The sequence below is a fragment of the Triturus cristatus genome, chromosome 3_1 (assembly GCF_964204655.1).
Source record: "Triturus cristatus chromosome 3_1, aTriCri1.1, whole genome shotgun sequence".
Taxonomy (NCBI): Eukaryota; Metazoa; Chordata; class Amphibia; order Caudata; family Salamandridae; genus Triturus; species Triturus cristatus.
Window position 1 is genome coordinate 315,821,694 of NC_140583.1, and position 13,997 is coordinate 315,835,690.

The 13,997-nt window shown below is 39.7% G+C and overlaps 1 protein-coding gene across 1 annotated transcript in view; it reads left to right on the forward strand.

Annotated features, from left to right (window-relative positions):
* The window catches only part of SORD (sorbitol dehydrogenase), a 234,548-nt gene that overhangs the window by 132,183 nt on the left and 88,368 nt on the right, over nt 1–13,997 (forward strand). The window contains exon 8 of the mRNA XM_085644015.1: nt 11,755–11,876. Within this exon, the coding sequence (XP_085500141.1) occupies nt 11,755–11,876 (122 nt within the window). The remainder of the gene's footprint in view (nt 1–11,754; nt 11,877–13,997) is intronic.

The window sequence follows — 13,997 nt, forward strand, 5'->3', positions numbered from 1 at the left end:
AATTCATATCTACGTTTTTGCAATTTCAACCTATATTGGGGGTCATTGGAAGTAATAAAAAGTCTTTCAAATTTTGCACTTTGCTTATCCAATTCTTTAATTCTTACATAAAATGTTTTGTTTTCATGTGCCATGAGAGAAATAGAAGCACCTCTAATATAAGCTTTAAAAGCGTCCCATCTATTCACCATTGATGTAGCACCTTCTGGGTTAAGACGAAAATAATCCTGAAGAGCATCTAAGAGTTTCCGTTTGTTTTGTTTATTGAGAACAATACCATTGTGTTTTAAAATTTGAATTAAATTGCAAAACAAAAGATATTAAAGCATGATCCGATATATCAATATTACCAATAATAGGAGTAACCACAGAATTAATTAATTGTCTGGACATTAGTACATAATCAAGTCTCATATGTGAGTTATGTGGGTTAGAAAAAAGATGAACATTTTTCCATAGGAACATGTAATCGCCAAATATCTATCAATTTTGTAGTTTAAACGAAAGACTTAAAAGTTAGAAACGCTTTTGGAGGTCGAAATTTAGTGAGAGAAGATCTATCCAATAAGGGATCAGAAATAAAGGTTGCAGTCTCCTCCAACTATAAGAGGGACGTTACCCAATTTGAGTACTTCAGTAGTTAGATTAGACCAAAACATAGGATCATCAGCAATTGGACATTAAGTAAAAACATAACCGAATCATACATTTTAATTTTAGCTATCACATATCTACCTTCTAAATCCGATGATTTACTTAAAATTAGACAATGTATTCTTTTAGCAAAAAGAATAGCAACACAATTTTTCTTACCCTTTGCAGGAGAATAGTATCAACCCACTTTTTTTATATAATCTAATATTTTATTTTCAATATGCGTTTCTTGTATGAAACAAATATCTGCTTTACAACTTCCTAATAATCCAAAATCTTTGTACGTTTTAAAGGATGTCTCAAACCCTTGATATTTAAAGATATTATTTTAACATGATGAACATTATCCATAATAAAATAAAGAGTAGAAAGAAATAAGATTTAAGAAGAGGAGAAAAAGTTGAAGAAAAATATGGAAAATAGTAGTTTTAGAACATTGTATAAGGAAAAGGAGGGAGAAGAGAAAAGACAAACAAACATAAAAAAGACGACCACAAATAAACATTAATAACAGATTTGAAACGCACACAAGCATGACCGAACCGTTGGAGCCTAGTGTGGAGAGAACAGTACAATTAGTCAGAAATACATGTTAAAGCAATATTCAAGTAGCAGAATCATGCGTATCCATAGAATGCTGTGAATGTTGTTCCAGGAATGATTTTAAATCCTCCGGACGTTGGAAGGACTTTGAAAAATTATCTTTCCAAATTTGCATTGTTGAAGGATCAAAAAGGCCATCTTTAAATCCAAGACTTCTCAATTGAGGACGAATATCAGTGAATTCTTTACGAATCTTAACAGTCTATTTAGCGAAGTGTTGGTGAATAAAATTTGTATTACCATTACCATTAAGGATGGAATTTCCCGTGCTGCTTTCCTTATCAAGACTAAAGGATGGTGACGTAGAACCTTAAAAATAATTTGTTTTGGCTTAGTGTGATGAGGATTGAGATGCGATGGTATCCTATGTGCTATATCGATTTCAAATTTCTCCGGAAATTTAATGTTTAAAAGACCAGGTATCAAATTCTCCAAGTATAGTCTGCAATTAGAACCTTCAACATTCTCTGGTAAATTAAAAATAAGCAAATTGTATTGCCTATTACGATTTTCCATGTCCAGAAGAAGAGCAGACATAGGAGAACTTTTTGCCACGAGTGGTGTGAAAGCATCAATTTTAACCTTGTTATCTTGTATTTTAATTAAATGATCTGAAACTTTCATTGACATACTTGCCATATCTTTGCGAAGGCTTTTAATCTCTGATGCTGTGGTATCGGTGTTGGCACGAAGTGCTTGCAGCTCGTTAAGAATTAATGCCAAGGAAGGCTCTCTAGATTCCACCACTTTAGATTTTAATGGAGGAGGAGAAATCAGTTTTTCCCTCTTATTATGAGGATTTTGCGCATTTTTATTCTCCATTTTCCTATTTAAAAAATGAAAGGAGTAAATAAATGCAAAGTGCAGGAAAAGGGCATAAATGCAGAAAAAATGCTTCAAAGAAAAAGCTGGCGCAGCAGCTAAAACAGACTGTGGGAGTGGTTAGGCCAAAGCCAGGCCCTTTCCTGAGTACTAGCTCTCCCCCTGTGTCGGAAATCTGGGCAGTACTTTAAAGCAGAGCTCGAAGCTGAAACAGGAGGGAGAAAAACACCACTTCTGATGTCCTGAACACCAGGGAAAACTACCACAGCAGCAAGTAGGGCTTCAGAGGACTTCTAGACCATTTTCCACTAAATTCTGACTGGAAATAAATCCTTCGTCGTCAAAAACGGGCCCCTCCGACACGGAGCTCACCGGGAGGCACCCATCTTGTTTTCACGCGCTCGCGCGTCTTCAATAGCTCACCATTCTATGTCCCTCATGATGAATCAATGTTTCACATTCTCTACCTGTATTACATGATTGAGAGTGCAGCCAGGATTTCTGCAGCCTAACATTGGCCCCAGTAGCAGTCTAACGCCACTTTGTCTTTTTCTACTCCATCCTCTCCTCAGCCCCTTTAAGGGCTGAGGAGAGAAATGTTGTAACATTTCAGAGGGCATGGATACTAATAACATTTTGTGGGTGGAAAGAGGCTCTTACATTTAAGATACACGTTTCAGGAGCCACTACACAATGAGCTGTTCGAATCTCCAAAGAGGAGTGTTAAATGCCCTTTGTTTTCCAAAATGTGCCTACCATAGAAACCGAAAAAATACCGTTCTGGAGACAGTCAACTATGGCATTCAAAAAATATAATTCAACCCATGGCCACAACTATTATTATTACTCCTTCTTCTTTCTTCCTCTTTCTTCTTCATTATTTTTATTTCGTCTTCGTTCTTTTTTAGTCATTCTTCTTCTTCTGCTTCATCTAGTTAGCATAATTAGCATTATCATTTTTGGGTTCTAATGAGGAGGCATTTGCTGGATAGATATACAAGGCCACTATATCAGTAAAATATTTTGTAAGGCTTGTTTGAGTTTGTGACTATGTTCTCTTCTGTAAACGCTAGGTTCCACTAAGTACAGATGTTTTATACACTTGCAGTTACATCTTTAGTTCTTAGCTTTTTGCAGAAGTTCTGATTCAAGAGTTGCATTTAGCTCTTTTATGTTTACATCCTTTTGTTAAAAAAAGCACACAGCGTTACCCAAAAAAGTAAAGTAGTCTCAACCTAAATGTATTCCCCCTTAATCTGCACTCATAAAGGTGAGGTGGAAGATGGAATTGGAGAGAAGGGGCGGGGGTGGTTAGGGGCGGGGAGGAGAGAGAGACACACACAGGTGCTACTTCTCTTCCTCTTTGGCACATTAGTAGGCTCAGCAGGTATAACAAGTACTTTGTACAAATAAAAATAAGTTACTCAGATTGGTAAAAACAGAAAGATGACCATTCAATATCGTCAGGCCTTACTGAACTCCTTGGCGGACGGTGCTGTTACGAGTCCCTATGCCAACCAGGATACAGGTGAAGAACCCCAGGACACCAAGGTGTTTCTGGACTGGTAGAAGAAGGTATTTGCTTAGACAATACAAACAAGCAAACAAGCAACAACAATTCCGCCTAAAACCCAAATAGAACAAGAGAATTGGATTAAGAAAAAAATGATAAAACGTGTAGGAGTGGGAAATTGGATAAGAGCTAGCTGGAAGAGAAAGCCATACAACACAGTAGAAAGTTGACAGACGGCTACTGAATGCGTACAGCAGACTCAAATGCTTCCACTGCCTGGACTGCCTTGGAAATTAGGTTAATGACCTGCAAGTGATTACACAGATGGATTGGCGGTCTAGATCATGTCCCCAGCTTTAATTTTCCAGTTTTTCATAACTTCCACCACGCCCTACGACAAACATTCCTGTTAAGTTAAGTGCACATGTTTATGGGCAGTGCTGTCTCCTTACTCATACTTTATGGACTCCCTCAGAGGATTGTGCGATCCATCCGAGAAATGTCAGTCAGATGTCATCTTGAATTTCAGTAATTCCATTGGACGGCTAACAAACAAACTATCAGGCTCAAGTGTTAAAAACAGGAAGTGACCTTCTGGGCTACTTCATGGTAAGAACATGCATACAAAGCAGTAGGCCGTTCTTGTTAGCGTTCTGATTAAAATGGAGGAACAACAGGTAGCATAAAATTATTCCTAAATATGTATCAATCTCTTGAGGTTTTTGGATGGCGGATTTTTTTCAGGTGTGGCAGGTTTTACGACAGTTTGTTCTGCCCTCAGTGTTTTAGACCTATCGATGTTCGACACTGTGGTGATCTGAGACATGCTGTCTAGACCTAAAGCGCATGTGTCTTACTTTTGGACTAGCCTGACTTCATTTCAGGTCACAAGGGTTAAGTTGTGAGGTGGCAAAAAAATGAATAAATGCCCATGGTAAATTTGTGTTAGTAGTTCTGCACAACCCCAAATCATTTCCATGTAGGTTACACCGGTGTGCAAAACTATTTGGTCACATGATCTAGTGCCTCTCAAGGCTTAGTGTATGAATGAGCAGAGTAACAGCAATGTTCAGCCCATCTCTCATAGGGAAGCTATAATTTGATCATTTATTATTATTTCATTTCCATTCATCAAATTGTCATCAAGTGTGCATAATCTCAAACCATTTAAGTATGCGCAGGTAATATTGGTGTGAAGTATAATTTGGTCACATGGTCTATTATTTCACACGGTTTAGTGTTCAAATGTTGAAGACGAACAACAATGTTTCGCCCCATCTCTCATAGAGAAGGTGTCATTTACCCATTTATTAAGAGTAGTAGTTTATTTCTAGTCACTGAAAAACTAAAATCCAAAAATGGGATTAAGTTATCTCTTTTACTTTTTAAGTTGTTAGATGTTAAATATGTTGTGCCTTTCTTAGCCAGAGATAATTAATGAAGTATTGACAAATTCTAGGCTGATGAGAAATCCAATTAACATATGCAAAGGATACTGGCCGCCCAGTTGCCCCTGCTGAGGTATGGAAGGAATTGCTGAGGGGGAGGAGGAGCAGCTGGCTTGGGCTGCCTTACCATGTGTTCTGGATGTGAATGAGCCTGCTGTAAGGTTGACCTTTCAGCTGGAGTTCCTCCCAAACCCTCTGGCTCCATTCTCCCTGAGATATCCTGTGGAGCTGATATTGGAAGTACTGGAACGCCTTTGTAGTAGAAGTGACCTCTGTGGATTTAAGAGGCACACACCCACAAAAAAGTAAGCCATAACTATTCACAAACTGCCCTTCCATAGTTATTATGGCCAAAAAGCACCCAAAACTCTTATAAATGTGCTAGTCCTACACCACCGATGGCCACTCACAGGTACTGCAACACCCTCCAATAGTAAATAATGGAGGTAGGGACTTAAAACGAAACCCCGTTACAACTAATGTTAAAATAAATATAATTATTAAACTATTTACAGTTATATTTAAATGTTATTTAAAGTTACAAAAAATTTACAAATAAATCATAATTATCCTTTTAAATATTACAATAATGTTTTATAAGTATAAAAAGGTACATGACATCAATATTTACTAATCAATAATTAAGTTACGGTTAATTCTGTCCATCATGTTTCATAATTTAAAATCTATAACAAAATCTATTTTTTCTTTCGTAAGGTGGAATTTAATTTGGATTTTTTTTATTAAACACCAAAAAACAATTTTATTTTAAATTTAATATATACAACATAATTAAAATTGTAATTTAGTATGGAGTTATAATCCTCATTAAAACTTTAAACTCTTCTCTATACTTTACCATTGGAAGATATCCACCCACTTTTGAAAGGTTATTAATAGTAACCCAACGCTTGTATATTACACTCCACCCCATGAATTCATTGGATGGCGTCATGCATGTCTACACTGTTGAGTAACTATACACTTGTAAATGATGAATAGCCTAAATTAGTAAAGTTAGTCAAAAGTGTAAGAGTAAACTTCCACGTGTAGATTTACTTGTGTACGTTTTGTATAAAAGCTTTATTCAATACAAAATATATCATAAAAGCAGAATCAATTCTTATGCAATTCATGAAAAGAATTTAGTATAGAACAACAATAACAGTTCATTTACAAATTGATAATCAAATTGAGTTCATTTTTATAAAAACGAAAAATAAAAGAATTGGGGAAAACCCCTAAAAAGTTAAATATCATAAAAATAATATACAGCAGTATGGTACAGAACAATTCGTATAGACCTAGACCGTATTATTTTGTGTCAAAAGCTTTGAACGTAACGCCCATGCGCATCCCAGGTATTTAGCCACCCCACAGATCACAGTAAGGGAGGTGGTATCTGTCCTAAGAACTCGTAAAACAGACAGATAATTTCTTGAGCCCAACTGAATACAAACAGGTTTTAACCACTTGCTTCTTATATGTCTGTATACTGGGCAAGCAAACAAGAAATGGGCAATGGACTCAGTACGAGCTCCACATCCTGGACATGGTACAACTGCTGATACTAATGCCGATCGTTCGGTCCTCCTCCAACTTGCTATTAAATCATTAATAGGGAGTATTCCAATTCTCAATTTCATGTATAGGGACCTATCTCTAGGAATTTGAATAAAATCAAGATATGCCTCCAATTTCCGGACGGGCTTATGTTCCATGAACCGCTCAGTGAGGGTTCCCCTGTCCGCGTTGGTCTCTTGAACCACCTCCACCCAATTCCAATAAACTTTTTTTATAACCTGTTTGGGAGGTGGGGTCTCGCTAACCCATGCCTCCCCTAAACCTATATCGGTTAGTAAACGCCTAAGATCTGAAATCCATTTGACCCGCTGGACCGTGTCTGCTTGGTTGATGTCACTAAAGGCTGCTGCATAATAAGACAACTCTGGGGTCGATCTGATACGGGCCCAAAAAAGTAAAGGGCGAAGACGTACAATATCTTTAATTGAACATCTGCCCAGATCTAAATACAGGGGCTTTAGTGGTGTGGAAATTGGAAGGGAAACCAGACCTCTAAAAAACGTATTCTCCAATCTTACTAGGTTGGTGGTGTTCTCAAAACCCCAAAGTTCAGCCCCATACAGGGCTGAGGGGAGTGTTTTGCCTTCATAAACCACAAGGGCCGGGGATACTGGTTTGCTTACAGAGAGATGTTGTTCCCTTAAAATTGCCCCGGATACTCGCTTGCGGTTCAGAAGCATTTTAGTCAAGTGGGAATTCCACTTCATGTCACTAGTGACCCGTATACCCAGATAATCGAAAGACTCAACTAGGTCTAATGGTTTCCCTTCAAGGGTAATGTTATTTCTAAACCGCTTCGAGGGAGATAAAACCAGCAATTTTGTTTTAACAGTATTGATAATTAAGCCTCGACCAGAACAGAACAGGCTGAATCTGTCTAACAGCTTTTGGAGACCACTTGGGCTTTTTGACAGCAAGAGGGTATCGTCGGCGTACAGGAGGGTCGGGATCTTTTCACCCGCCAGGACTGGTGCGTCGGCCGGGAACTCCCTCAAATGGTCTGCCACCCCATTCACAAAGAGGGAGAACAAGGTCGGCGCCAATACACAGCCCTGGCGTACCCCCCTGTTTACCTCGATCCTCTCTGATTTACTTGTGTACGTTTTCCTTTTTTGATGGATGCAATGCAGAACAAATCAAAACATTCACCCACAGTCAAGAGATCTGGGTTAAATCCATCATTCCTTTGCGCACCATGCCACCCAGTTTAGACATGGCCAGATGCAAATCAGTCTTGACCCTGTGCCTCATGGGAACAGTCCAGCCCGAACTGCCAAGCCAGGTCCTCCCTGGACCGCAAACAAGCATCCTAGGACTGGTTTCGGGGTTTCACCCCTCATCAGCCAGGATAGCTTGAATACAGTGGCACAGTGAGCCCGTGACCCACGTCTGGGCATAACTGGCGCACTTAGGGCGAGAAAGCAAAAGACACTGAATTGCTGGACGGAATGCAGAAAAAATCAAAACATTCACACCCAGTCAAGAGATCTTGGTTAAATCCATCATTCTTTTGCTCACCATGCTACCCCAGTTTAGACCTGGCCACATGCAAATCAGTCTTGACCCTGTGCCTCATGGGAACAGTCTAGCCTGAACTGCCAAGCCAGGTCCTCCCTGGACTGGAACAAGAATCCTAGGACCGGTTCGGGGTTACATCCTCCATCAGCCAGGATAGCTTGAATTGAAACCCCCAAACCGGTCCTAGGATCTTAGAAGGCTTGTTTCCAGTCCAGTGAGGGCCTGGCCTGGCAGATCGGGCTGAACTGTTCCCATTGGGCACAGGGTCGAGACTGATTTTATTTTTTTGTATTTGTCACCCAGAGTGAGATGGTTATGCCCATACATGGGTCCCGTGCTCTCCATGCCACTGGGGTCAAGCTATCCTGGCTGATGAGGACTGATAGTCTGAAACCAGTCCTAGGATGCTTGTTTCCAGTCCAGGGAGAACCTGGCTTGGCAGTTCGGGCTGGACTGTTCCCACTGGGCACAGGGTCTAGACTGATTTGCATATGGCTGGATTCAAACTGGAATGGCATGGAGAGCAAAAAACGATGGATTTAGGCCCAGATCTCTGTACTGGGGTGAATGTATGATATTGTTCTGCATTCTGTCCACCAATTGTTCTTTTTCCTTTGTTAATAGGCTCCTAAATCTCCACAGCAGGAGTTTGTAGAAAACCAGAAGGGTTTATTCTCAGTGCATTGATCTAAAAAGGACAGGCCATCCAAACCATTTCCACCGGTTTCTTAGCCACAAGGATGATACCAACTACAAAGCTGTAAAAGGCAGTGAAAACACAGTGGTTCCTGGACCCAAAAATGAGATGGTGTCTCAATTGTTGGTAGCTTCCAAACTTATTGAGGCGCCATGTCTGTTGACATTTGTTTCCATTTAACAAACTGGTGTAATGTAGGGTGACTTGAACTGCACCATTTTCACTGACACAATGATTTGTAACAGAAAATAGCAAAAATGGAAACATGGTGCCCTGACGATATGCTGCCAGGTGGCAATTCTACATAAATATCCATAAATGAGGGCTACAGTGGCTTTGAATGTCTAAACATTAAAGGATGTGTGGTTAGGGGTGATACAGGGGCAGGGTTCGAAATGGTAAATCCCTCCTGCCTCTGTTCTGTTACTTTTCCTGGTTGCCAAAGATGGGTTAAGAAGAGGTTAGGTAGGTGATGCAGTGCAAAGCTTACCAAATTTGTCTTCATCCGCATAAAAATCTTATCTTACTAGGCACATTTCATTAACAACCCTCAGTCTCACAATATTCTCAATAATGTCTTTGAATTCAACAAACCAGGAAACGTGAACAATTATTCAATGAGGACCTGGAATAAAATAATTACCTCAAACCTTATCCAAAACCTTTCTCAGCCACAAATAAAGATGCCTTGAGACAAGAAATATGACCAAAAGAAGGCGACAGAATCGATAAAAATCATTCATAGAAAACATTTATCTAATGCCTCGTATTGCATAGACAAGTAAGAAAATACATTTCAAATCAGATTTAACACAGAACAGAGCATTATTGGACAGATGGAAAGTCCTCTGTGGGGAGAAACAGGATAATATTTGAGGTTCAGTTATTAATCATACAAACCAAGCAAGGCTGATCGCTTCAAGTTCCTCCTCAGTTAGACCTGGTCAAGTAAGAATCTGCAGCACCACGTGCCACAGTCGGAGTCAGTTACCTCTCAGACGAAAGGTTATTTTTCCTGCACAACTTTACCACCCAGCACAGTATAGGAGGCATAGAAAAGACAATAGGATTCAAAGATCGACAGCATGCCAGGCAGGAAAGGAAAATGACAGCCAGCCCCCGATTCCTCCAATGGGACAATTATATCTCCAAATGTTCCAGGTTTACACCCCTTAATGTATCCATTCCATCAGTCCATGGGGTTCTCATTGGTCACTCATAGAGGGTTGTTGTGAGGTGATCAGTAAATCACACAAATCCGAAAGAATTAAATAATCCTTTTTGCAAATTTCATCAAAATTCATTAAGTTCAATTGTTTTCCCATTTCGTCATTGCTACAGAAGTGGATGGAACTTTACTTTGCTCACAGTCCGTCCGTTCCCAGGCGCTTTTCCCCGGGTTTGCAACAATATTGTTACATTTCTATAGAAAATGAAAAAGTGAGTCTATTTTTAGCTAATACAGAAATGAAACTTCGCAGAAAGTTCTCATAGGGCTTAGGTGACTGTCTCACATGGTTTTACATTAATGCAGGGAAAGAGAAGCATTTGAGGCCTCCATGAGATTTAGCTGAATCACTACTGTGTTTAATTTTCATGATAAATCACGCATTTCATAAATGCATTTCAATTCTCTCCATTAGAGCAGTTATAGTCTCCTTCAGGTACTACATACCAATATTAGGCACTGCTAAAAATGTTCTTAGGCACTATTTGTATGCTGTCATTTTCAAAACTAATTGTTAACGTGTCACTCTCAATACATGTGATATTGTATGAACGTTACAGAAGCTCAGATTTGCAATATGTCATTTCTCTCATTTAAGCAATTTTGCATTTAAAGAATTTCATTGAGTCTATATATTTCAGGTATGATGCACATTTTGAATGTTTTTATTATTAACTCTGTATGTTAACAATATTTTATTTTCTCATAACACGTAAATATGTTCATGTATAGCTCTCACTGTATTTCTTTATTTTGTTTACATTTTCGTATTCATCATTTTGGAACACTCTGCATACCTTTACGATGCAGCATATATTCTCACATTTTTTTACATAGTAGGTTAGCATGCCTTTATCAAGAAATATTTGTCGTAATGATCTTTTACAGTTGAGGATTGATAAAGGTAGACGTTAGATTTATCTATGCTCTATCATAGGGAAGAAAAGAGAGTGGGGTGAAGAGGGAAGGGACGTGTTCAGATAAGAGTAGAGAGACAGCTGAGCGGAAAGAGGAGGAATGTTTGAAATAGTGAAGTTGGCAATGCAAAGAGGGGAGAGGAAGAACAGAGAGGTGAGTGGGCCAATGAAAAGAGTAGAGAACCAGGATCGGATTGAGACTGAATCCGGAAATGGGAAGAAGAGATGTGCAGCATTTGAGGGCACAGAGGAGAATAAAAAGAGAAGGTAAGTGGAGAACAGGGAAGAAAGGGGTAGAGGTAATGAAAGTACGGCAAAGAAGTGAATGGGAGGTGAAACATGGGAAGGAAAGAAAGATAGGGGAAGTGGACCAGAGGCTAGCATGCAGAAATAGTAGTGCTTGTGCAGACACTGATGTGGGCGGGATAAAAGAGCAGAGAAGCAAACAAAGGTGTAGAGAGGGGTGGTTTGGTGGAGAGGAATGGGAAATAAAAGAGAATCAATGTGACGGTGAAGACAGTGCGAGGAGTGATCTAAAAAGTGCATGCAGCAAACAGTCATCTGATACATTATTTGTACAGCTGTCATTGCAGAGAAAAGACGTTCTTTGAGTGGTTTATCATCAGAAAAAGGGCAGAGGCATACATCCTAGCAATAAAAGAAATTATATGGTGCACCAAGTGTGTCGTTGTAGTGAGTGCATGTTGCAGTGAAGGCGCTCATGCATGCATTGTGTCATATGTTTGAATGTGACTGTTTTTGTCTCCTAGGCCACACGCTCCGGTGGAACTCTGATCCTAGTTGGGCTGGGCCCTGCCATGGTCAACATTCCCATCGTTGATGCAGCCGTAAGGGAGGTGGACATCCGAGGAATCTTTAGATACTGCAATACGTGAGTATGGCTTTACAGTTACATGCTGGGGAAGACCATATGGAATTTTAAATTTTATTTTCCTTGACCTTTTTCAGAAATATCAAATAAGTTATTCTATGGATATATTGGAATGATACAAAAGTCTATAGCACTCCTGCGTCTTTTCTAGACCAAGCTGGGTCCACTCCACAAAGTGAAAATGTAGCAAATCTCTGAAATTTGTGCATGGACTAAATGCACCCAATACACAACATTCACACCAACAGGTTGTCTCAATTGAACGACTCCCAATCTATCTTGATTTGCCCAAGGTGGCCAAATGAAGGTTTGGACCTGTAAAGTAATCCTATCTGAAATGTTGAAATATGAGAGGATCCAATGGGCGTGTTTGTGGATAATTCACAAACGTAAGTCAAATGATTTTCTCCAGTAAACTAGTCTAATTGTGAAGACGAGGAAATCACAAGAATAGACAATTTTAGTTGCAAAATTCTCTAAGGTTTATACCTTGGGCAAGGAGAAGGGAGAGGATTTCATCTTACTCAGTTATCAACATGTTTCTACATTGCATGGTTTAGTAAACAGAAACATTATCTTGGCATGGCATAGTTTCAGCCACATAATTGTGTGTTCTCTACCGCTTGTGATCAGTGCTTAGTGAAACAGCTGTGGTCCCGGGCTTCTTCAAAATGAGAATAATGAATTAAAGCCTATCAAGGCTTGATGAGCAATCTGCTTGACTATAGTCCAAGATCTGAACTTGTAGATTTAAATTGGTTTGTACCGTGTTCATTTTCAAATCATCATGAACAGATTGTGAAAGTCTGACGTGAGCAAACCGAGCAGATTAAGTAATTTGACCATTTGCGTTTAGCTCATGGGTATTATCCTCTCCCAGATCCTAATTAGAAATCAGTGGTAATTAGCATGTAATATAGAACAGAAATCAGACCTTTTGTTCAGGCAACAATTAGGTGGTCAAAACTAAAATACTTTAGAGTGTTAAAAGTGCCAAAACTCAAAGGTGAAGAGCATGTGGTTTTATCTAATGCACTAAAAGTGAATACTGTGCAGCCTCACAAAAGACATCTGAACCACAACACACGTTTCCTCACACTGCGGCGGAAGACTTCCACCAGCAAAGTCGGATCAGTGTCAGCCAGACAGTAGAAAATCACATTTTCTGGTGAAGATTTGCAGGTGTTGCTGAATCAGATTGTTAAGGAAGGGGAATGGCATTTCAGAAAATGGTGAGAGAACATATGCATCAAAGTAAATACTGTAAGAGCACTGCCACGCACCCGAGATGAGATGAGATACCCACACTAATCCGTAAAATGAGTCCGTACCAATGGCAATATATATACCCGGCGATGACGCGCCTTTGACCTTCAAATGCCTTAGGAGTGGAAACCAGGCGATGGATCATACTATCTGTCATAGAACAGACAGACACAAAGTATACAAGTGCCACAGACTCCATAGTATTGCAAGCAGGCTGATGACAGAGGGCACAGAGCATCTTCTGAAGGAGCCTCATGATGCTCCAGTCATGTTTATATTCACAGCTGTCCCTTATGACCCCATGACTGTCAAACCACAACAATACGTTGCGCTCAGCAGGCCATCATACAGAATAGTTTTGGTCAGGTATATGTTGTACAACGTGTGAGCCTTATCCTGGAGATGCTGGTAGGTACAATATGGCTCTACCTCAGACTGGTGTTAGGCGGCTCTTCTAAATCACAACCCGTGATACAGGCCTGAAAAAGGAACATGACCCTTAATCACACTGTCAGTGTCGGTGTCAGCAAGGATACCATCAAATGATCCTGTTGCCACCATGAGAGTGCTCATCAATAGGGCCTTTTGCAGTTCTGTTCATGAGGCAGAGTTGAAGTTGAGGAGGTGAGTCAACGACATGTACTTAGGTTAATTGTCCCCTTAGCTGTGGGTTTTTTGGGGCTAGTGCACAGGTCTAATTATAGGGATTAGTGAGGTACTTATTTCATTGCAGGCAGCACTGGAATTTTTTTTATGTTTGCTGTTATGTTTATTGTTATATTTCGCTTAAATTGACATTAGAAGGAAGATGATATCGTCCAAAACATCCTTGTTGTATTACCCATAGTAAGTTCT